Consider the following 26,385-nt stretch of genomic DNA (forward strand, 5'->3'; position numbering starts at 1 on the left):
AACACAAATTGACATTTGCGTGGTTTGTAAAAACCAAAATGAATATTGAGTCTGCATCAAAAAAGTGACACAAACCCGACACAAAATCTTTATAAATTCGGGCCGTAGTCTCTGGAATCCTTCACATTGCCCTGTTTATTTTAACTGATCTTCCATAGCAAAGAGCCTCTCACTTATGATTTTTAATCAGCTTGTATTGAAGAATGGTGAAGTGATACCAATAGAACCCATTTCTCATAAAAAAAAGGCTGCTACAATCTTAGAATTTGTTGGAAAGTGATGCAGTCCCCGCTGCTGCTTCTACATTGGTGGGCAGTTCTTATCCGTGTGAGCATGACACAGGAATATGGATGGAAAGGGAGGGCTTTTGTGAAAGCCTTCAATCACAGACAGTCGGTGGAGGCACACCAATGCCACTGTGTCCTTGGCTCCTGGTCCCTGATATAGTCGTGTATTCCCACACCTGTTCCTCACTGTGCTTGGATCGCTTCCAGCACTGGTGATTGCGGGCAGTATTTAAGGGCTTCCGTCTCAGTCACTAGAACACTTCTGGAGACATGATGCAGCTTCTCATTACGGTTCTTCTGGCCGCAAGCGGTGAGTGCACCAGACTGACGGAGCTTAGGATCCATACCACGTGCATCTATTTGTTTCCATCTTGAACTTTCTCATAGTGAGTAAAATTCATGGTCATGAAAATGGATCAAATGGATCCACTGTGAACCTAAAGCTCATTTTTACTGAACAAAGGACCCAAAGTACTATTTCCATTTGCAAAACAGGGATGTGCTATTTGCACACTGACTGATTTGAGAATGGGAATGCAATTTGTGATGTGACCAAGTATCACATTGCAAGTTGTCCATTTTGGGGGCAGGCACAAAAGACCTGCCTGGTGAATGTTTATTGAGTAGATTGTAATTTCTGGTCCTCTGTCATTGGCTACATGGCACAGGAGACGTTCATCCCTGCATATGCATTCCCAAATGGGAAGCCTTTTTTAAACGTAGCCTGTGTTAATCAGAGGGGCAGGCATTGCTTTAAAGAAAAATGTGGCATCATCTATACAAAAAGAATCCTGAGAGGCGCATTCCTCTTTCTAAGTGTGCTGCTAAATGCAGCACACATAGAAAGAGAAGGTAATGAGGAGAAATAAAGGGAGAAATGAAGATATTTCTCCTCGTTATGCCTGACCTGAGAAGACAGTATCTTTTTGGCGCATTCCTAGGTCTACCATTTCTGGTAAATCTGGAAATGCACTAAAACCATGGGAGTTGTGTGGGAACACTCATGCAACGTACATGGAACGTCTTCCCAGGGTAGAGTAAGGCAATGCAGCAATTTGCGATGCGTTGCCTTACTCCAGATTTATGGAGCCATTCAGGTACACGCAAAGTGGCCTTGCGTGGCTTCATTACTCACATGTAAGGTTTGTCCCTCTTGTACCATGTTGCGTGGTGCAAAAACGATGCAAACCGGCTCAGAAATCACCTATTAAGTTTTACACGGGTCATTGCACGTGGAGAGCACCAGAACTCATTTTTTCAGACTAGAGCGAGAGAGAGAAACACAGAAAAGTGACAAAGGCAGTGAAAGAGAAAGAAAGAAAAACAGAGACAAAGCAGGAGTCAAAAACGAAGAGTAAGATAGTATCGGTAGGGTGGTGGTACAATGAAGCATGAGGCGTAATCAAGACTGGGCAGCCTTGTGATTAGGCAGTGAGGATGGGAAGCTCCCAAAAAATCTTTGAACCTCTGCTTTAATTTATTATTATTATTATTATTATTATTTACAAACGATGCACTGCTGTCATGCATATGCCAGTAAATTAATCTCAATGAAGACAGTGCATTACGTACACGTAGTGGACCATGAGTAAGGCCACCTGAAAATTTGCAACATGGACCGACTTCTAAGTACATGCTCATCTATTAGGTGAACCCCTAAAGCTGTCATATTCTGCACAAATGTTTTATCATAAATTCAAAATGCCTAGATTTTTTGTGGGTTGCAGGCCCAATAATGGAAAGGGGACTGTCTAAAGGAAAAGCGTGGCTTAAAAACGTCTTAAAGCGATGGTTTTTTTGGGTCAGGCGCTTGAGCAGTTCAAATAGTTAAACCAAGCTAGACTCTCCAAGCTTTGCATTTTGCCCCCAGATCATTACCCGCACCACATCCTTCACTAAAAGTTGTTTAAAACATTCGTGGAGTTATACACCTTTGATGCAAAATGAAATATACCAAAGAAAAATATATAAGATAGTGTCTGAGTTAAGATCTGACTTTTGTTGACGAATGTTGGTACTGCTATCATCAAGGGAAAAATGAAAATATCCATACTTGAACCATACTTCTACTCCAGGCTTCACCAATGAGTAGTTTGTGATCTACCGATAGCTCTCCAGCTCCCTGTAAGTAGCTCTCCTGTGTACATCCCAGTCTACTAAATTAGAAGCTTCTGCATGATTGAATCAATATATTTATATCAAAATTGAAAAGCATGTGTTCAAGACCAAACTGTGTGTATTTTCATAACTCATAAGCTTATGTTTGGAGAAAAATGGTTGAATATCCAAAATATATTTAAAGTACGTACTTGAGAGAAACAAATGCGTTACTGGAGAGACATATTACTAGTAATGTTACCTTGGTGCCAGGGGCATTGCAGCTATGGCCTTTATGTATTAACTTCGTACAGGCTTTCCGAATTTGATAACGCTTTTTTACATCACTGCGGACAGTCCTGCTTGATGCGTTGAGGTGATCGGTGTTGGTAATCATGCATATCGTAGTCGCTAAGGTAATCTTGCCGGATGTGGTCACGATTACACTAATAATAATAGCAGCTTTTGATGATTTTGACTGAACTTAAGTAGCTCTTATTAATATTGGGGATCACTACGCCTAGTCACACCGAGCATGTGGGGCGATCAAACCAAACTCTCCATAGAAAAGGTATCTTCACCTTTTGATCTTTCATCCATCCATCCATACGCCATCTACTCATCCACCCTTCAATATATCCATGTATCCATCCTTCCAACCCTTCATTCTTTGTATCTTTCCCACATGTCCAGTCTTCACCATTTTATTAATTCACCCTTTAACCGATCAATACTGTTACACTTCCACCAATCTTTTAACCTCCCTTCTATCTATTCTTTCACCTTTTCATCCATTCATTCTTTCACCTTTTCTTTCACATTTCCTTCCTTATTTCCTTTCACATTTCCTCCCTTTCTTCTCCTGTTGTTTCTTTCGACCAATGTTTTTCTCTCATCTTTACTGTTTTCTTACATTTCTTGCTCATGCTCACTTTTTCTAATGGTCTCCCTCTCTGTGGTTTCCTACATTTTCACCATTTCAACACTATTCATTCTCTATTTCCTTTGCTGTGCATATCAGCCTACCTACCACATTCCCCTGCCATGGTATTGGATAACAGTGTTGTTTGTGAGCTCTTTGTCTGTAGACCTGCTGAGAGGAGAAGCCCATAAACAAATAATTAATATTTAGTGGGATTCAGTTCATCAGCCCGTGGGGCTCAGTGGCAGCCACTATTTAAGCTGCTCAAGTAGGAGGATCCTTTGCCAATGGCTGCCATACTGTACAAGGGAGATCTCTGAAAATGAATGCCCAATCATAAGGCCTTTTGCCTTTAGCTCGATCCATGGGTTAGTTGCTCATTATTGCTTCATATGCGCGTTTGAATTCCGGTGTGGGCTGTGTTTTGGCTGGTTGATGGCCTGGTCTCCGGTCTGGTGGTCTACCTTCTGCATCCATACCTTAACCTTCACCAATTGATTTTATCTGATAAATGAATTATGGTCAGGGCCACTGGAATTATGCAATTTTGCGGCCTTGGCGATTTTCACATAATTATAGATTTGCTACATAATCCTTCATCTGCTGCAAAATCTGCAGTTTTTAACCGAAAAACTTGTTTCTAGCTCAGAAGATCAAAGCTACAAAAAATATGGCCACTTGGGTTCCTGTGCACCTGAAGGCTTTTCGCAAATTTGACTGGTCATCTTTCAGTCGCTTATTGCTGTATTTGGGTGTCAAATTGGTACTAAAAAGGTGAACTCTTTTGCCAGACACTGCTACCAGGTTTAAAAATGTCCAAATAATAAATTAATACTATCACAAAATGTGCTGCATCACGTCGCATAATTTGCATTTTCTTGCAGCATAATTTAGTCAACCTTGTCGCGTAATTTAGTCCTCCTCTGCCGCATAATTCTAGTGGCATTGATTATGGTTCTAGTTTTACCTTGCTATATCTGTTCTCGACAGAGTCCAAAGCCTATATTATTATTATTGCTTGTGTTTATTTATTTTAATTTTCCCCGCTGCGATATTACAGTGTCATTCTAAGATCTGCAGGTCAAAATAAGGCAGTAATATTTCAGGTTTGTGGCCTTTCTGACGTGTACAACACAGAATATTGAAAAAAAAATTGTACACAAATTTCATTCTTTTATCTGGTTAATTTTGTAAGGTGGTGAAAAGAGCTAAGTCGGTGCACAAAATGAATCCCACCCGTCTGCACCTACATCGAGACTAACAATGCTCATGTAATAAGGCTTTATTGCAAGTCTGTAAATATTTCTCCCAGATCTTCTTGAAATGTCTCTCCCTGACCTTAAGAGTGAATGAGGTTCTTTTCATTAACGCGGAGTTTCACGGTTCTGACATTCATACCTTAAAATCAGCTTTTCTACATTTCCCCTAAAGCACGATGAGGGATTTCTTGATATTTTATCAAAGTATTTCGGATCCTGGGGTTCATATATTTTTGATGGGGGATTGTAATTTTTAATCATTGGGTGTTTATCACGTGTTTGTTTTTAACATTTAACATTTTGATTGTATGTATTTAACTGTTTGGTATCGCACTTTTATGAGTACAATTTGTATTCGAATAAAGTATAAAATAATACTTTGGTAAAATATTAGTTTAAGAATTTCCTTATTCTCAATCAATTAACATTTGTCGACTCGTTAGGTTACTCTGTTTGTTCAAGATCTGAAAAGAGAGAATTCTCTCACTGAGGAGATATTTAGTGAAATTCTCGTGCCAGTTTCCAGAGGACTATTTTGTAAGACCTTACTGATGTCTTTAAAGTATTTACATTGAAGTAGAAATAAACTCTGCTTCCATGCAGTCAACAAAAACCTCTCAGTGGCGTCCCCCAACACTTTACCTGTGCTATTTCTCCACAGCCTACGGGTGCGGCGTGCCCACATACTCTCCAAATACCAGGGTGGTGAACGGCGAGAATGCCAGACCCTACAGCTGGCCCTGGCAGGTAAGAGACCACGTCGTGTAGTAGGTGATAAATTCTGTTTATAAACCAATGCTGCTATTTTCACATTACTGCTGAAGACTTACATATGCAGGTTTGAGCCGGACCACGGGCTGTACCACTATTAGGGTGCACCTTCCATCACAGTACGTTATCAGCTGTTTGTGCCAGGTGCAGACAGAAACAGTGCACTCAATCACAAATGAAAGTGCACCTAACCGGTTGTGCCTACACTAGTGAGAGCGCGTCAGTGCCTCTCACTGCCTTCGGAACAGGCCTCGTTTGTAAGGGTGAGGTAGGGAACCCGTATACAGGTGATCGTTGGAGATGGCTGTCCTTTCTAGTCGGTGGATGCCTGGGTGAACCTGGGACCTCTATCCCCCTCCTAAAAGTTGTTCTCAGTGGGTGCCCTAACTGTGGCCCCAAAACAGTGTTCCTCCCATCGGCTTCTTTGCCATTGTGCCCTCATCCATAAAACGTCACAGGCGTGCATTGGCAAACGCATCCCCTCATTAGCACGTGGGCATGGACCATGTTATTGAGGGAATACCCACATGGGATCACACCAGTGCACGAGTTGCACAAGCAGAGTCTGTAAGGAGTCACACAAGCGTTTGCGGCCCATTCTGTAATTCCAAAGCAAAGCTGTGGCACAAAACACTGGAGTAAATACCTATTGCAGCCCCACCACGTTGTCTACAATATCCCCAGATGTTTTCCTATAGCACTGAAGACATTTTCCTCTCTTACCTCACAATGCTATGGAAAAATGACACAATACACGAGAGGCATACAAAAAAAGACATAGGTACATCACACAACGTCTTCGTGGCATCATAATAAGGCTTTTGGTTGGTTGTAACTTGTTAATGCAAATTATTTTACTAAGCAAAAGCCTCAGTTCGTTTCTAGCGCTTTCAATTATCACTTCCTGATTGTGTATTTCACCGCTATGAATTAAGTGTAGTTTGCTGTGAAAAGCAACACATAGATTTTTTTTTAATTTGAAGAGACTAAAATAACTAACTATCAACATATAATAAAATAAACACATTTCCAGTGGTAACACTAAACAAACGTTATCATAGGGCCTCACTCAATAGCCAACACCCTTAGCATAAAATCCCAAACACTTAACTTTCAACCCTGTATCTTTAACCCTTTACCGTTAGCTCTTTAACCTTAACCATAATCTTATAAACTAAACCCTGTGCTGTTCACTATGCATCCATAATCCTATGCCTTTAACCCTTCTACTAGGTTCCCTCACGCTTACATCCCAAACCCTTAACACTATAACCCAATCTCTCAATTGTTTATGCCAAATCCTAAATCCCAAACCCATACCCTTTATGCCTTACACCCTTTACCCCTAACCCTTAAGCTTTTAACTCTATACACCCAACCTCAAACTGTAAGCCTATACCCACACCTTTTACCCTATAATTCCAACCTTCCATCCTTAGCTCTGAAGCATTTAGCCATAACGCTAACCGTTAACCTTACTCCTATACTCCATGCCCCATTCCTTAAACATTTTATTTTATACCCTTATCCCAGTATCCCTAACCCAATGTTGTTAAACACTTTACCGATATCAAAGTTTTGATGCAGTATCTTTTGAACACAACAGTAGGTTTTGATCACTCCAAACAATAACATCATGACAGAATGTGATACATTAACATAGGTCTCAATATTTAGTATATCATTATTGGGTGGCTACAGAGTATTCACAATGTTCACATTACATTACACTCGCTACAATAATAATTCAGTTCATCATTACTTAAGATTTAGGTTGATTAAAATTATTTTAAATACGTTCCCTGTACTCTATATCATCACATTCTTTTTACAATATCAATAAATGAACACCTTCTAAAACATCTACAATGCATTTTTTTATTTTGATCACAATTCATTTTTTGTGAAGGAACTTTATAAAATCAAAGAGGATTGACCTGTTACCATTATACGCTCCATTCTGTCTACACGGGCGAGCTTGCATCTGCATTTCTGCCGTGTGGATGCTCAGGAAGCAGATTATACAGCACACCCATTCATGATTTAATTAATTCAAAGAGCAAAAACGTTTTTTTGACTCTACAAAGGTGAAGTCCAATACACCTTATGTGCCAGCCTCTTTGCTTTAACAAAGGTGTGCACTAGCCCGCTGATGCTCTGTTTGCATCTCAACCGATGACTACCACAAAAACCTCTATTTTGTTCTTTTCAATGGACAATGTATCTGGCGGCTGTCAATACGTCAAGTGAATATTTTCCTCTTAACTGTCATTGTATTTGATGTTAATTGTAAAACTCTCTACTGCCCATGAGGCTAGTTAAGCACTATCAAAATACGCTACATAAATAAATTAGTAACTGTCTAATTTTGCTTGCTACAGAGGCTTGATAACAGAAACATTTGCATTGTCCAATTAATCAGCAAGGAATGTTTCCAGTGGGCCCTGGAGGTGCTGTTTTTAAGACCAATATTTGAACAATGTGACTTACACTTACGGTATTAGTGCCATCTAATATGATACAGAAAGAGTCCTATTCATTGGAATCACAGTCGGAAACATTAAAGTCCACCTCCAGAAAAATTCCTCAAGTCTGCTAAGAACTGTAAGGATCTCTGTTGCCAACACCAGTAAGCCATGGACTACAGTTGGGACTAACCTTCTGAGGAAGGCTCTACGAAGTGGCAGATTAGAATGCTTGCCATTTTTCCGGTTAAGGCAACTAGTTCCCTTGTCACTGCTTTCAAATTTGTTTTAATGTTTCCGAAATGAGAAAACTAGCCGAAGACCTAAAGAATCTAAGGCCCAGATAACATGGCAACTTTTTGATACTACAAATTCTTTTACATCCTTAAACCACAATGACTATCTCATCTTACTGTGGCCCAAGATCGAAATGGAGGCACGGCTATTATTAATCATGGTACAAAAGATGTGATGCCACAACATTGCTCAAAATTGATGAATTTCACCTGAAAACATACGACATTCCTATCCACCAGTACTCAATTGTCAGAATCCATTAATTAATGTGTGATCAGATTAATGATTTTCAGATTAAATGTTATCGCCCCTAGCAAGGCTGCTGGTGGATCAGATACGTAGCCCTGAATGAAACCATTAGGTGATCCATTTGAGTGATCTACTATCGATCTACCCAACACAAAGCAATAATTTCACTAATGACGATACTCCAAGATCAATGCTCCGATTGTTCATTATACCAAAATGCTGATCATCCGCTTTACCAAAAGCAGCCCCTAAATCCACTAGGCAGCAGGAGTTGCTTGCTTTCTCTACTCATGGAACTTCAGACAAAGTACATCAGTACAAAATATGTGATCTAACACTTATCGCAGGTTTGAATCTCACCTGGTTAAAGGCAGAAGATCTTGCTGTTTGAAACACAGGGACAGATCATTCAAATGTACCTTTGAACTCCCCCCCCCCCCCTTAGGAAATAAATAATGAACTCCATGTAAAGGAAGCTCGACTTCTTTTATCGCAATGGCTCTTACAATTGACCATAACCAGGCTTCCGCAATCTTACAATTAATAGTAATATACCTAAATAACGGGGCGCTTGTTTGGGACCCTTAGTGTGTGTGATTCTACTAGTTCTTTTGAAACAACATGGCTATCAGTGCTTCTCATCTGATCAAGTTTTCTCTGGACACTTAATTCTCCACCAAATTTCTCCCAGATCTCATCTGATTCAGGTTTTTCAGAAGCACTACTGGCCTAGGTTAACAAATGTCTTAAAACATCTGTCATGCAGTTTGGAGATAAACTTTGTTTGAAGTAATAATTTGGCAATGTTAGAACAAGCTGCTTTTTAAGGGGCTTGTGAGACAACTGCATTAAATATGGAAGTTGTGAAGGACACAAGAAATTATAACTCACCGCTTGATACATGATTCACGCACCTAATTGATTTACCTGCCATAATGTTGATTGTCTGACATATCAAATAGTTCATTTGAACAGAACCACGCTCTGTAGAGAGTGCACTTTCAAACTAAAGTCGCTTCAATGTGGGATCAGTGCATATTGGACTGCTCATAGTCTGTTTTTGGCAGTCATTCTGCAGCTGTGTTTTCGACTGCATCTTGATTTCGATACCTAAACTTTCTTGGTTTTCATCCTTCCAGATTTCCCTGCAGTATCTGAGCGGTGGTGCCTACTTTCACACCTGTGGAGGAACCCTTGTTGCACCCAACTGGATCTTGACAGCTGGACACTGTGTCTCGTACGTTCATAATGCACCTATGTATAGCTTCATATAGGTACCTAATGCATGGTTCATGCAAAGTTCATGTGCAGCAGACCGGCTTAGGCCTCCCTAATCCAAATAGTACATTTGATACCCTGCATCTGTTTGATGGGCTGTTCTTCTGAGGTCAGAATAACATTTTATAACCTTTTTTCTGAAGGTGGATGCTGCAGTTTTTAAGCCCCCTTCAAGGGCGTGTGGTCCTCTTAGAAGGGATTTTGAAGTGATAGTCATGCGCTATTTACCTTCAGGAAGAGGTTGGGTTGGGTTATTCCTTCAGGAATCGAGATACCCGCTAGCATACCAAGCTGGAAAGGGTACTTTGGTGAAAGAAGAGGCCCATAGCTTTTGCGTAGATGTCATTCAAGCATGGATTGGGCGTGGCCCGACCAGTTATCATGTCCCGCTTCTACTGTACTTCCTGTTGGTTGAACTGCCGTAGCAGACACATGGCATGAGGTTCAGCCTCCTCTTGGTCATGTACAGTATTTCCAAATAATTATTGAGAATGGCCACAGCTACTTAACGCAATGGAAGAGTGGAATCTGATTGTCGTCTGTGCATAGTCTCAGCACACCTCCATCTTAGTCCCAGAGGCACTGGGGAAAAAAGGCCAGGGGACACTCAGATATTTTGTACACCAAGTCATTGGCTGGACATGAGCCAGCAGCAGGTCATTTCTAGGCTATTGTAATTCTGAACGAATCTCTCTCTCAGGTCCGGGCGTACGTACCAGGTCGTGGTCGGAGAGCACAACCGGGATGTGGAGGAAGGCCCTGAGCAGCGCATTGCCGTCAGCAAGATTGTTGTTCATCCTCAGTGGAACTCCAACTGCCTCTCTTGTGGGTAAGTGTTTCTGACTGGGAGGGTCTGCTTCACCAGCCGGGGGTGGGGGGCTAGAACGGTGGTGAAGGTACTGCAGGGGCAAAGGTCTGATGCTGCGGTTGGGCGCAGTCACCAGAAGAGGTTCTGCTTCGCCTTCAGTGAGGCCCTCTCCTTGAGAGTTATACTATTTTCACAGGATCTGCTCCAGCTTCATTGAGACTTTTCTTCTCGTGAGGGCGCTGTCAGTGTGTGCTAAATATTTTCTTATAATATACTAACAGGGTCTGTTTGACATACAGTGGCGTTGTCTCTTTGTGAGGGTGTTGTCAGTGCCAGGGGTGTAGGGGTCGGCAGCTGTGGTTTGAAGCCATCCCTAAACCAGGGGTTGCTTCGCTTGCAATAGCTCCAGGTCGTTTGGTTGGGCCAATGCCTCTTTTGGGGGTATTGGTGGATTATTCAGGTGTGAGGTTGCAACCTGTTTTATGGGTCTTCTCTGACAGCGCCACCTCCTCTTTCGGTAATAGCTGTTGCCTTTTCTTGAAACATTGGTGCCTCTCTAGGTAGCTTATACCTCTATATAGGGTTTGAAGCTACATTTTACGTTTTTAGTTGCTGTCTCTTCTAAAAATATGTTCGCTTTTGGTACTGTTTCCTTCTGGAGAGTGATTTAACTCCCCCTCCCAGTGCTGTTCGAGCTTTGGATAGTTGCTTTCACTTTGCAAAGAGGTTGCTGAGTCTTCTGTGACTAGTTCCTGCCTATCCCCTCCATACTTTCTGCCTCCTAGAGGCGCCAGTTGCACCACCTATGGGCAGTTACTGGCTCTGCTTTGGGCATTTGCTGCCTCGCCTCTGGGTAGTTGCCGCATTTCACATGGGTAGTTGCTGGCTCTTCTTCTTTTTGACTAATTGTTGCATCTCTTTTGGGTAGTTGCTGCCTCTTCTTTGGGTAGTTGCTGCCTGCCTACCCTATGGCTTCTTTATACCTGTATTCTGTATGCTGCCTGTCCTCTCTGTAGGTCTGTCACTCCTCTAGGCAGTTTCTGCCTCTCACTGGGTAGTTGCTGCCTCTTTTCTGTCCTGCCTTCTCTGACTGCCTACCATATGGCTTGTGTATACCTGTATTCTGTATGCTGCCTATCCTCTCTGTAGGTCTGTCTCTACTCTAGACAGTTGCTGCCTCTCGCTGGGTAGTTGCTGCCTCGTTTCTGTCCTGCCTTCTCTGACTGCCTACCATATGGCTTGTGTATACCTGTATGCTGCCTGTCCTCTCTGTAGGTTCTGTCTCTCCTCTAGGCAGTTGCTGCCTCTTGCTGGGTAGTTGCTGCCAGTCATAAGGGTAGGTACTGCCTCTCCTATATGTAGGGTCACCCTCCTCTATGGGTAGTGGCTGTCTCTCATACGCAGAGTTGTTACGTCTCCCTTTCCCTTGTGCGTTTCCACGTCTTCATCTTGTGTAAGTATGCTCTCGCCTACAGATAGTTGGTGCCTCTTCGTCTCCTGTGATTAGATGCATGCCGCATCACCTCTATATAGATTTAGCCTTTCTTGGCAGTAATGTTTGTGTTTGTCTTTACTTCTCATGTTGTAAGTTGCTTCCTCTCATAAGTGACATTGCTGCCACATCTATCGGTAGTTGCTACCCCTCCTCTAGGTGGTCTCTGTTTCTCCTCTTGTGAGTTACTGCATTTGTTTTGCGTTTTAGATGCCTCTCTTCTGGGTTTTTGCTCTGCTTTATTGTAGGTAAGTGCTGCCATTCCTATGGGTAATTGCTAGCCCTCTTAGGTTTAGCTATTGCTATTTCCGAGGGTAGAGGCTGCATCTTCTTTGGGTGTTTGCTACGTCTCCTTTTGGTTGTCTCTGTGCCAGTTGGTGGCCCTTCTCTGCTTGTTGTTGTTTCCCCTTTGTAGTTGATAAGTTTCCTTCTCATTACAGTATTTGCTTTCCTAAGGGTTTGAGTCACCCCCTGCTGAGAGTAGCTGCTTCCTACTCCTTACCTTTGAGTAGTTGCTCCCTGCCTTCTGGATAGTTTATGACTCTTATCAACATTTGCTGTCCCTCGTATAGGCAAACGTGGTCCCACCTAGAGGAAGTTGCTGATCATCCTGTAGGTAGTTAGCGCTGCTCCTGAGAGTTGTTGCTCGCACTCAAAGTTTCTGCTCCCTTTAGGGGGAACTGCTGTGCCTTCTAGAAGTAGTACATTTCTCACCTATGGGCAGTGTCTGGTACTTCTAGTCGGCATCACTTGCTTTGAGTAGGCACTGCATTTTCTGTTTTGTGTTTCTTTCTAGTCTTTCTTTAGTTGTTGCCTCGTAGAGGAGCAGGATCTCTACTTTGTCGGCTTCAGGAGACTCCTTTCTTTCTGTTGCAATCTATTGCTCCAGCATCTTCATGAGGAGACGAGGACTGGAGAGGTCCCAATGGGGCCAATGTGTATCCGTGATGTAGTTACACCAGAAGGATGGCTCAGTTAGGTGGACACCGGATGCCTACATAAGTCTGGTGTTCAGGAGGCCATGACTTACAATCTTTGCAAGACAGACTGAGCCTTCCATACTTCCTTTGGCAGAAAGTTGAGGACCATAAACTGGATAGTAGTATCATATGATATTTTAGTGCTATATGAAAACAAAGGGGCTCATTTGTGAGATTGTGATGCAGTGCAGCAAAGCAATTCACCTTGCTGCGCTGCACTGCGTGGCTGAGCAAAGGCAAGACTGCACCTTATTTCAGGCAATATGGCACATTCATGTCCTTTCCCTTGCACAGGCACCCTTTTGGCAGCCTAGCACCAACACAGGCCCCCTTGCACCATGGGGAAAGGATGCCTGTGTTGCATTTAGGATTGTTTTGTGCAGTAAGGGAATCTTCCTGCACAAAAATAATCTTGGAAGGCATACTCCTCTTTCCACGTGTGCTGCAGAATGCAGCACACATTGGAAGAGGAAGAAACTAGGGAAAATAGAGATATTTCTCCTCATTACGCCTCCCCTGGGAAGGTGTAAGATTATAGCACATTACCAGATGTACAAGTTCTTGTAAATCTGGGAATGCGTCAAAATCCATGGGAGTTGCGAGGGAACACCCACGCAACCCCATGGAACGCCTTCCCAGGGCAGAGTAACGCAACACAGCTATTTGTGCTGCGTTGCGTGACTCCAGGTTTTTGAAGCCACTCAGAGCCACGCAAAGTGGCTTTGTGTGACTTCAAAAGTCTGATTTATGGTTTTCGTTGCTCTTTGCACCACATTGCGTGGTGCAAGAGTGACGCAAACTGGATCATAAATAGGCCCCAAAGTAATGTCGACAAGTCCGCCATTTTTAAGCTAATGGTACTGTAAAAAAGAATGTAGTGGACCACTTTATCTTGGAGGGAATTGTACTGAAACATCGTAACCAAAATATCATCTGACAGAATTACTGTAGCATAAATATTTGAGTTAATTTTAGAAATCTACACCAGTAAGACAATATTTTTCTGATCCATATTTAGGATACGATGTGTATGTGAGACGATTTTTTAGCTAACGATATTCTGACATACAACCAAATGACGTGGCACAAGGAGACGAAGGGAGTCCCATGTTGAGTCAACAGATCCTGCATACTACACACAACACAAAAGCTCCCCCAATAAGGCAGAGCTGTAATTCAGCACTCTTCCAACCAAGCCCATCCCACAGAGCATGGTCCTTCCCCTCAGACAATGCTCTCCAGGCCCTCGTCAGGAGTATAGGGTGCTATCAGTGCAACCACAGGACAAATACAAAAGTGTTTCCCGCTGCTTAACACCTGTATCTGAAAATCTGAAAGCAGAAATATATCTGGGAACTAATTTCTGATACCTGAATGTCTCTCTTTTTAAATTGTTTGAATTATTTTAGATTCATTTTATGGGGGATAATCCATCTGTAAATATGTGTTGCTCCTTTTCACGTGATCCTCTCCAATCTCCTATCGAATGAAAATCTTCCACCTCACTCATTTTCTGTTGGTACACAGAATGGGGAGATACCGCCATTTTAAATGATCGTCTCCATAAACTGCCCGGACATGGGGTAGGAACGGAGCCAATCAGCTCTTTCCTGCTGTCAGATCGCACCAGTGATTGGAGGTTTGTTCATTCCTCTTCTAGCAATGACCTCGCCATGATGAAGCTGTCCAAAAACGCTGTTCTGAACGACAAGGTGGTGCTCGGGTGCCTGGCTCCAGCAGGAGAGCTCCTCTCCAACGATTATCCCTGTTACATCAGCGGCTGGGGGCGCCTGTACAGTGAGTAGCTTCTCTGTGACTTGGTGTTGTTGCTGCTTGGGGTAGTGATGTGGTATTGAGTTGTATGTTGATTTCAGCAGCTGGGACAGAGACAAAGGATTCATAGTGCTTGTTTTAGACTGGTGGCTGTCAGTGGGCCCTCATTTTTGGGGACTGGGCTTATGTTTTTCCTTATCAGACTTTGTCACAGAATATGAGAGCAACAAAAGGAGCAAGAGAAAATAGTCAAACAGCGACAGAGGAAGAACAACCATATGGGAAACAAGGAGAAACTGAAAAAGAAGGCGCTAACTGGTATGAAAAAAAACCAACAGGTGAGATAATGAGTCAGGAAGTGTAGATTGATGGAAGAAAGAGTTAAGAGGTGGAATCGAGACCAGGCTCCCTTGGTATTCAGCAAGCCAGCATTAAGCGGTGCTAGTGGTGGGCGCCCGAGCAAACTTTTGGTACCCTCTCTTACATGTTTACAAGTTTAGCAGAGGAGTCCCATCTCATCTCAGAAACTCACAGGATAGGGACTCTTATCAAGACAGGTGAGCTGAAGTTCAAGATGAGGTGCTTTGGGAGAGATGCCCAGTCACAAACTTGGATTGGTATGGTGTAGCTCTGCCTGAACAGAGCAGAGTGTAAAATTCTAAAACCACAATATTGAAGGCAGGTTAGGCCTGGATTGGCAAAGTAGTGTGACAAGGTCCACAAGCATTAGATGAGGGATGGCATGGTGATGAGAAGGAGTGGACAAGGACTGAAAGACATACAGACATGAGGCGTGAGACTGAGGCAAGAATAGATAGGGTCATAGAGTAGAGGTACAACGGAGGTGATGAAGTTAGAGATGTGCAGCGTGCAGGAGGGCCATGGGGATGCAGAGGCAAGAGCGCCGAAACGTGTAGTTGTGCTGGACACTTGCGGGAAGGAGATTATGTAGGGTGTGAAAGGAGTGGCAAGGAGGGCTGCAGAGACATGGATCAAGCAAGAACATTTTGGTGGGAGCACGGTGGGGGAAATGATGGTTGGCTGGCTCTTTCCTGTGAGCTTGCCTAAGTCTTGTGCCAACCTGGGTGTTGAATAGTAACGTAACCAGCACCAGAAAATAATATGGAAAAGTACTTGCAAGTAGTCAATGGTATTACCTCAACAAAACAAATTTGTCACTTCAAAATGATACACTTCTTCAGTTTAAAAAAAAAAATCTAAGCAGTCCTTACTTCGAAATGGCAACATTTCTAAAATTATTATAAAAATTAAAAAATAAGCATTGACAAGAAAAATAGTGCGTCCAGTGGCAAGGGACGGACTGTGGAAAGGAGGGAGCAGACACGAAAGGAAGGGAGAGAGAAGATGTGGGTACTGGTGTACTTCCAGTAAGGAAAAACTAATAAAATGATGACGGAGAAGGAATGAGAACAGAAAAAATATAACAAGAATTTAAAAAAGAACAATAAAAAAAAAAGGAGAAAGAGGGCAGGGAAAAACATAAAAATGAGAATAAATAAATATTTTAGTTAAAGCAGTATTAGAAGTAAAAAAAAAGCAAACTAACAAATGAGAAATAAACCAATTTAGATAGCAACAAAAATATTCTCACCATCGATTGCTTGCATTGGTTGTACCTTGTTTGTTGACTCATTTGCTGCGCCCTGTCGAAAGAAAGTCAAACCCAGTGGCATTGGGCGGTTACTGATGGGGGTTGCGGTGTGCTGGGCGAGCTGAAGGAGCACAACATACCCGACGAAAAAAACACTTGGTGATACCAACTTATTGAATCTAAACAAATAAAAATTACACCCGATGAGAAGTCTATATCATTTTATGAAATGAGGGAAAAAGGAAATCAGGGACCGCGTATCTATTCACAGGTCTGCAAAAGAGACTGAGCATACAAATGCACAAAACATCTGAAATTCCCAAAATAAAAGTGGGATTGGAAGGGTGTGCAATGAAAATGGGAAAGAAAGCCTAAAAACAAAGAGGTTCGAAATGGAGTTGTTGGGTTTCTATTTCTTCTACAATTCTAAATAGGAAGCAGGAAAGTAGGACTACAAGCAGCTGACAAAGGGAAGGAAAGACAGAAGTAAGGAAGGATGGGAAATAGGCCAAATGAGAAGAGAGGGAAGTAGGTGGTACATCATGACTACCTGAATTCAGTGAGAAGAAGTATTTGCAAAGCTATGAGGTCTGTATGTGCCAACACATGTAAACACAGGCATTATCAAATTGTATTTATATAGTGTTTATTATCCCTGACAAGGTGTTGAAGCGCTTTTCGGTGAGTAGCGCCCTACTCCCGAACCCAAAGTGGGTTTACATGCACTGCAAATACACTTGCTCTTTGTCGCAATAAAACATACCCCGTTGGCTTTGCCCCTGCTATTAAAAGAAGCAAAAAACATATTGCTTTCTATAGCGAAAACAGAGGATTAAAAAAATTGAATGTGACAAAAGGCATGATAACTAAGGGTACTTTTTAGATGTAAAATAATCTCCCATGAATTCCAATAGAAGCGATTTGTGGAAGGTGGAATAATACAAAATAGAGCCAGCAGCATGAGGTGAGAGGGAAGGTCCATGGCCCACTCTATGCATATTTTTAAGAATTGGTATCAGTACATCTTACAGGCAGTTGTGCTGTCGAACAAGACCTAAAAAAAGAGATGAGGAGAACAAAAGGAAGGGGGGCAGAATGCATGAGGATATGCAATGGGGAGGCCGAGACATAACAGCGAAATTTAGGGATCCCCGAAAGTCTGCGAGAAATGAGGATCTATGTGATCTGTTTGAAAAACAGAAAGTGGAAACATGAAAGGCTTTCTTCACATTGGATTCCTCAATGAAGTTCTGCATCCAGATCACATAGAACTGAGCTGACAAAAAAAGAACCGCAATCGCCATGTGGGGCCGATTTACTGAAATGTCTTAGTCCCTTTCACTTCTTACTTTAGGACAGAGCTTCATGTCAGAGCCTTCACTACTACATCTGTGTCCTCAACTGAGCCCCCTATCCTCTCAGTGCTTAGCGATGGAGGGCCGTACCACTGCCATTCCCGTTTCCGTGCCAGGTGGGTGTGGGGGGTCTCTAGGTGTGGTCTCTTTTGTAGACCACTCAGTTCCAGACCTTCTTGGGTATTTTCCAGACGAAGAACGTTGAGTTATGGAGGCGAGAACAACAGTATGTAAGATATGTTCATGGCACGAAGTTTCTGATTAAATTCTTAAGACGTCTTCCATTGTTTTTGGACCATGCAAGTGTATTCAGGGGATAATAGAATGAGGTTTGATTCGTACTCTTTTTGGGTCTTTTGTCATGATGTTCTGAGGATTACAGTGTGATCTTTGAAGTTGAGAAGTGTGGAGATCAGGGTGGATCTTTGAGTGAAAGCCTGATGTGCTCTCTCTATAATGTGCAAGGAGATTTTGTTGAGACCCAGGAGCACAGCCAATCTTCCAGAAATGTTTCCAGGTGTGCTCCCGCCGGGAACCCCACAAAGCAGAAATGATTGTGCCTTGGCCAGCCCACTGCATCTTCCGCCCCTGCTCCAATGTCTGGAGACCCAGAGAAATGGAAGATGCCATATACAGTTGCTTCAATATATCTTCAAATGTTTCTATTCCTTCTTCTGCCTCTGTCACTCTTTCCACTTCATTTTGAAGATCATATCACAGCAGTGCAACATTCCCCCCATGTCTTCATTTTTCACATCTACTGCAGCTCTCAATGTCTGATGACCTTATAAAATAACTTCTGTTGAGGAAGAGTGCTGCCCGTGCAGGCTGTGCAACCATCACCACCGATCTTGCAGTTGGCCTGGCAAGCCTGCCAATTTACCCTGGTTGGACATGGAACCAGGATTGCCTTTCACCATCTTCTGGTCATATACATCTCCTAATTATAGGTGTGGAGGATCAAGTGAAGTTAATAATCCAGGAGTCTCTTTCATCAGGACTGGAGTTGGGCAGGCGTTGACTCATTCTGTTGGGTCACTGCGTCCACCTGCTCAACTACTCTGCAACGTCTGTTCTCTCCACTCACAGTTGGAAGGGGAGGTACGCAGAAGTGGGGTCAGTAGGGCTCCGGCTCCACAGACATGGTAGATGTCTTATTTTTCTTGTCTCTCAGGCAAGGCAGCCTTTGCCCACACACTTCCCCCACTATGAGAGTTTGCAGTCACCCTTCAGGGACCTCGCATGCTCTCCATTTGTAATCTCGTTTTACTTGCGGGAGGTAGGAAAGATGGGGGGGGGGGCATGATTTGAGAGGAAAGAGGTGCAGCACTTGTGGACCCGTGGTCCATATCGGTCCTTCAGGACCAACTCCTCAGTCAGGCCATGAGACCACGGTTAACATTTCTGATGCAGGAGTCACGTGTTCTGCTTATACCCCCTGCAAGTCACTGGTTCGGCACATATCAACTGCAAGAGCCTCCTGAGTCCACTGCTGAGTCCACTGCAGCAGAACCATCCAGTGCCAAACTTTGCCTCACCAGGAGAGGAGACTCACAGCCCTGAGTGTCAGTGCACACCATGACCCTCACTCTGCGTCAGTGACCCCATTACACCTGCAAAGGTCCCATCAAATAAGTAACCGGCCCACGTCAGCAAAGCCCCCACAATGCAGTTAAAAGGCCAGGACCGACCCCAGGATGAGACTGGAGCCTTGGTGTCTCCACCCCTGAGTACAAGCAGCCAGACCCAGGATCAGAAAATATTGCGGCTAAAGTTTCTCTCACTCTCCCACCAGATCACGATGCTTTGTCTCATAAGTAGATGCTGGCTGAATAAAGGATTGGTGCAGGGAGTAGGTGCATTAGCAGAAAAACAGTCACATTCTTGACCCACAAATAGTAACATGTTCATTAATTTGGGAGTTGAACCACAACACATATTCAAAATACAGCTTCAAAATCAAAATTCATGCAAATCAAGGTTACTGTGATTCTCAGTGGCGGTAATAATGCATCATGCAGACCAGTTGCTGGTAGGTTTATAGTCTGCCTTGCCTTCAGGAATATATAATGATATCTTTTGCATGATCAGTCTGGCCAATCACATAACATTGTGACTCAAGCTCTCTCTTTTTTTATTGCAGCTGGTGGACCTCTCCCTGGCACACTGCAGCAGGCGCTGCTTCCCGCTGTCGACCATGCTCACTGCACTCAGCGGGATTGGTGGGGCAGCACTGTCAAGACCAACATGGTGTGCGCTGGTGGTGATATCAAAGCCGGCTGCAACGTAAGTTCTTATGGAAAGATTTTGAAAGCATGCCTCCTGGTGTGTGCGTTGTGTGCATGTGAACCAAGCGTGAGGCCTTATCATCAAGCCAGTCTAATGAGAAATTCTGTAAGATGCTGGTAATGATTTCTTTTATATCTCTGACAAAATGAGGACAAAGATGGTGTAGTGCATGGATATTCTCATTTTCCCTGGGGCCAAAAAGTTTGGTCTGTAGTGTGATCGAGGGCTGCATTGATGATAGAAGGGTGGCAGCTAGGGTGGGTTGTAAGGTGGGCATAGGGGAAGCGGAGACAGTACATCTAGAGGCTGAATTGCACAATGTGAAACCAGTAAACCCGTTATCTATCCCTGCCTCCCCACTAGACCAAACTTTGTGTTCCTAGACAATTGTCTTATTTCACTTTGCCTCCTTTTTCCTTTATTATCAAGAATACATCATATAAGAGGACCTGGAAATACATGACTTCAGGATTTATGTTTTACAAAACATTCTCTTGTATGTTATTTAATAAACCAGAATGGTGTCCATGTATAAGGGCAACACAGGCCATCCAGAGGGTGCACATAACAAATGACATGCTTCTTAGTTCATTATTGACATTGTTGTCGGGGTGGGGAAGCATGGATGTGTTTAAATTCATGTTTGAAACCTATCACTTCTAAAAAAATATATATATATTTCTCAATGCATTGATATCTGATGTACTGAGGTGAAACGCTTCTGCATGTTAATGAAATACACTTTATGAATTCAGAAAATACTTTATCATATTTTTACACTTTTGTTGCAAGATTTTCAAAAAAATAAAGTTGATCCTCTAGTTAAGTGGTGCAGGACACCTTAGTTACTTCATTTCTTTATATTCAGTTAACCTGTAAATAAATGCTTGCCCTTTATTTTAATATTATTCTGAATATTAGTGCTCAGTCAAGTAAACAGCAGCCCAGTGCTGCTGTTGACCAGAAGGCATATATAGAGGTCAGGAGGGCAGCAAGAGGCCCGGTGGCTACTTTTAGTATCACTGGTCTAGTGCATTAGCTTTCAAACAGATATAAGCTTCCTTCAAATGTAAACAAACCTCAAGCGCAGGGCTTCAGACACAAGGCATATTATGGTTTGTTACTCTTTTGCAATTGAATTCCCAATGTGTCTTTGTTTTGTAACATAGTCTAGAATCAGTGTCTTTCAAACTCTTTAATGCCACGCCGCCCCTGTGTAATGAAAATTCATGGAGCCCCAGAATGGCAAACATATTTTCTCATAATCTATAAAATTGTCAGCTCTAAACATATTTGGTCATTTAAACACTGAAGTTATGTTCAATTATCTCTTCTGAAAATCGGATACATTGCATGATTGCCAACATGCAAGGGCCTGTGTGAACGTCCTTAAACGGTGAAAGTATCCACAGTGTGATCCTTTATAAGAAAAGGGGAAGGGACTCTGTAGTTATTTGGTGCCCTCCATCCCTCTCCCACCCCATTTTTACATCTACTTCAGGTAGGGAGGGACTGAAAAACATACTGATGGGCAATTATAGGGGGGCTTACGGACACTGTTTTCTTTGACTACAAATGCAGCACTGTTTTAAGCATCATGTTTGTCTCTGTACCCTAGAGGCATGATAAATGTTCTTCTTGGCCAGAGCCTTGCGGCCTTTGCTGTGATCAATTCAGGAATACCCAGGGGTGCCAAATCCCAGTTGGAAGACCTCTAGGGTAGATAGTGAAGTTCCTCACATGCATTCACGCAAGCCAGTTGTGTTGGTTTTGCCAGTGCTTGTTTATATTTTCTTGTTTTCTCCCTGTCGTGGTGGATAAGTGCGTATAATGGAAGGCTCGTTGTTACTTGAATGAGCTCCTCAACACTCTTTTGTGTGCGTGTGTAAGGTATACTAAGGGTGGATTTGTATGTGTGTACTACTGGGCTTCTTGGTGAATTTGTGTTGCTTGTGACATTGTGCACTGTTTGAATCATTGGCTGTGTCTGCTTTTTGCTGGTGGGTGTGAATCTGTTACGTATTCTGCCTGCCTCTCGAAAAAGTCAGGTTATGGGGTCTTGTTGTGTAATTGGGAAGAAATTAATTTCACATTTAGATTTCCAGCCAGATCCTGTCTTTCACTAACACCCTTCTCACACTGTTTCAGGGTGACTCTGGTGGACCCCTGAATTGCCAAGGCTCAGATGGAGTGTGGTACGTCCATGGTGTGACCAGTTTTGTGTCCTCCGCTGGGTGCAATGCCTTGAAGAAGCCTACAGTCTTCAGCCGAGTCTCCAACTACAACAAGTGGATCACTGACGTAAGTATTGCCTTAATGATTACACAGAACACATCTTTCATTTTAAAGTGTAAAAACACCCCCACGAAAGGGAAGGAGCCTTCCCCATGAGAAGCTGCGACAAATGGTTGTGATAGGGTAGAGGGTGGATGGCCTGCTAAGCTTGGGGTTGGCAAAATAGGGGGCCTCCAGGGAAGATATGGGAATATGAAGCCCCACCATCTGGTGTTCCTAAATAGAGAGGCATGTCCCACTTGGTGGTAAAAGGTTACACTGTAAGAATGAAGCTGTTGGGCCATTGGACACAGCTATTGGCATTGAATCTGAAAGAAGAAACACAACACTTGACCATCATACATTCCACACTACATAACCCCAATATAGCAATGATATAATACCAGCTGTTGAGAATCAACACTGCTAGAAGTGGAATGAAAACAGCAGACACTCATTAAGGTACATACATATATAATTACACTTTGCTCTTGCCTTGTGATTAATGTGTAATATGACCCAATCTTCTACAGACCATTTTAAATAAGACCATTTAAAGAAAACAGGCAAAAAACAGGCAAAATGCTAAGGTTTGTCGATGTGTGATGGTGCTCTCCTCACAGCCTGTTGATGATCATAAAGGGATGATACCACTCTGTAGAGTAAGTAAGAGATGAGGCTGGTGGTCCCTACACCACGAGGGAGCAGGCAGTAGCAGTATGCATGCTACCAGAAGGAAACTAAGCTGACAAATCAGTACTGTGGGCTGGTGGAAACGCCTGCAGTGGAAGGACAGTTTGAGCAATTAGCTCAACCCCCTGGGTGACAATGAGACAGTTTTGGACAGGCCCAATGATGTGGCATATGGCTTGGGACCATCGGAGGGAGCAGAGTAGCCACAACAGAGATACCACTCCTGGATGAAACTGCGACTATTGGGCGACATTCACACTCTGGCCCCGGGTTTGGAGAATTAATGATGAAACGCCTTCTGAGTGTGTCTACTAAAGACAAGTATTGCCATATGTTTATCCCTACCACATAGTCATTAAACTAGGAGGGATAAGCAAAATTACAAGGGATCTGTGTCCTGAGGAAGACCAGTGCCCCAGAAGGGTGTTTGGAATCAGCTGAAACATGTTTGTACATGCAGACAGGTTAATGGAGATGTTGCTCCTCTCACTGAGACAGTTTTAAGCATTTTTCTTTCTGCAATAGGGATCCCTCTCATGGAAAAATTATTTCTGAAAAATATGTGCTCCACCCTGAGCGCTGGTCTGCGCCAGGGTGGGTTAGCAGCCCTATGATAAGGCATGCCATTATTTAGTGGGTGATGGCAATTTCAATAACCCTATGGGTTTTCCAGTAAGTTTCCCTCCTTTACTTTCTTTGTTCCTGGTTCTCTGCCCTAAAGGCAGGGTTCCATTTTAGTCCTTCTCATTTAGTGAGTCCAAGAGTCTGGTTGGGAGAGCGAGGGAAGGCTCAGTCTCTAGTCCCTTCCATGGTTTGTGTATAGTAAAAGGCCTTTGGAAAAAAGACATGTCTCCTGGTCTGACAGGATGACTTGATGTTAGACATTTGGGGCCCAACACCACAGCAACAGCTAATCACCCTTGGTATAAACTTACTGAGATAATTAATTATTATTACAAAAGTCAAATGGTTGTAAACAGTGATGATTCCCAGTAGAAGACTCATAATTGCAGATTTTCTATGGGCAGTTCAGTGCTCGCCCTGGACCGTTCCTCTCCCTTCATTCTACCCAGCCTAGGGGACTTTAGTTTGTTAACTAGCAGCCATGGGGGACTTAGACCTTTCAACAGTGACCAAGAAGCTTTACTGAGAGACAGGTGGGCCAAGGCCTCTCATCCAGAGGGAAGGACAAGTGCTAGTGGGATGGTTGGCCTAGTGACCTGGGGACGGTGGTTGCTCTGTCAGCTGAGTTATGTTTACTCTAAAGGAGATATGTAGTCTCTGTGTACCTGGCAAATACTACATTCTGGATACACTGGCTGTATAAAGATTTATATTTTAGGAATCATTATCTAACCAAGACACATAACACTTTTTCATCTCTATTTTTTTTTTTTTTAAGAGTTTCATATAGCGCAAACACGACCCAAAGATATCAGGTATCAGAGCGCTTTACATGAGCACCAGTTTCGTTACAGACGGACACATTCATTTTTGTTAGGCACGGGGAACGGGGAGTTTAAGTGATTTGCCCAGAACCACAGGATGTTGTGCTTCGTTGCCAAGACTCGAACCTGGTTCCCCAGCTTCAAAGTCGACCGCTCTAGCCATAAGGCGACATCCTCTCCCAATTCGAATTGTGAAAAGCTCCCTGAACCACACTGAGGGGAAAATGCACCAACATTTCATGCAGTGTAGCGCAGCGCAGCAAGGGAACTTGCTGAGCTGCCTTGCGTCGGATGGAGACATCAGAAATGTGCCATATTTACAAATCTATGGCACACTTCTGCTGTCTCCTTGTGCTGGGGCATTGTGTGCTGTGCAGCACCAACACAGGCACCCCTGCACCATGGAACTAAGGTGTCTGCATTACAAGCAGGACTGTTTTTGTTTAGTAAGGGACACCTAAATGCATCACACATAGAAAAAGGGAGTAACGAGGATAAATAAAGATATTTCTCCTTATTATGCCTGAATCTGGGAGGTGTCCCATTTTGACACATTCCCAGTTGCCAACTCTTTGAAAATCTGTGAATGTGCAAAAAACCAAGGATGGATTCGTGGGAACACCCATACTCCACCGTTCGAATGCCTCTCTTCCACAAGACAGCAAAATGCCCTGTCTTGCATTACTTTAGATTTACTAAGCCATGCAGAGCCACGCACTGTGGCTTTGCGTGGCTTAGTAGATCCAAGTTAAGGGCTTGCGTTGTCCTTGCACCACCTTGCAACACAAGCCTGTAGTAAGTCTGCCCCTAAATCTCCATCCCCTCATTCTTCCCCTACACACCCTCGCACTGTTCTGCACATCCTTGGTCATGCTGTGTATCCAATTGATCGCTCATTTACCTTCTGTGACTACCCGGCGCCTCCCCCTTCAACACCATTAGCCTCTCCAGTACTACCCATGCAATGTTGTATCAAATGTGATGATACACCAATGTGGGCTACTATTTTGTAGCTGCCAGGACCTGCTATATACTTATGTGTATATCAGGCCCTTCCTCTATTATATGCTACAATTGTCTCATTGTCCTAATGTGCAACAAGGAAGGTAAAGCGCACGTGAGAAGACAGAACACTAACCTACCATACATTCTAAAACGAATGTCTAACTCCTGGTAACCAGGCCACATGGAGGCTCCAACTACAGCCTTCAATAAGTGCAGTAGGTTTGAGAGAGTTGGAGGAGAACAGTTTTACTTATGAGCAGGGCCACTGTAAGTATGCAATCCTGCAGCATTTAATGAATAATTATGGATGTGTCACATTTGCCACATAATCCGACACTTGCTGCATAATCTGTAGAGTTTAACAAAGTATTTTTGTAGCTCAAACCGATCAAAAGTTACTAAACTTATGGCTCCCCATCGTGCCACACAGTGGCAGTTCCTATGCAAAGGTTGACTACTGATCTTTCAGTTGCTTACACTGTATTTGGATGTTAAAGTGGTACTAATGAGGTGAAACCTTTACCCAGTGATAACATGTGAAAAAGTTACAAAATGATGAAGTAATACTATCACAAAATATGCTAAGGTTAGGTCACATAAATTGCCTTTTCCTGACGCCTAATTTAGCTACCCTTGTGCATAATTTGGTCCGACCCTGCCACATAATTTCAGTTTCCATGCTTATGAGTATAATGTAACATGGAGTTCGAACTGTTTACATATGCGGGTGCTGATAAATCCCTGTGTCTCTCCTTACTTTCAGACCATGGCTACCTACTAAAGAGGAGATGTGCACCCAGAGGAGAAGCATTCAAAGTGTCTCCAAACTGTTTTCTTCTGCCTGCTGAAAGCTGTTTGCATATCCTACATCTCAATGTGCAATGAAAAAAGCAGACTACAACTCCCAGCATTCAGTGGTGAACAAAGTTTTTAAAAAACAGGATGGAACAATGTACCACTTACAAACGTGTGGTCTATCTACAACTTGTGTCATCATACCCAGGCGACACAAAAATAAAGCTATAACTTTC

The 26,385-nt window shown here is 43.0% G+C and overlaps 1 protein-coding gene across 1 annotated transcript; it reads left to right on the forward strand.

Moving 5' to 3' along the window:
• Positions 1 to 453: 453 nt before the first annotated feature.
• LOC146868094 (chymotrypsin-like elastase family member 3B) lies at positions 454 to 26,385 on the forward strand. The gene is made up of 8 exons (XM_085608906.1): positions 454 to 597; positions 5,227 to 5,312; positions 9,487 to 9,584; positions 10,326 to 10,454; positions 14,566 to 14,702; positions 19,789 to 19,931; positions 22,083 to 22,235; positions 26,118 to 26,385. The coding sequence occupies exons 1-8, from the start codon at positions 558 to 560 to the stop codon at positions 26,133 to 26,135; spliced, it is 804 nt and encodes a 267-aa protein (XP_085465032.1). The 5' UTR covers positions 454 to 557; the 3' UTR covers positions 26,136 to 26,385.

This window comes from Triturus cristatus, chromosome 1_2 (genome assembly GCF_964204655.1).
Source record: "Triturus cristatus chromosome 1_2, aTriCri1.1, whole genome shotgun sequence".
Classification (NCBI taxonomy): domain Eukaryota; kingdom Metazoa; phylum Chordata; class Amphibia; order Caudata; family Salamandridae; genus Triturus; species Triturus cristatus.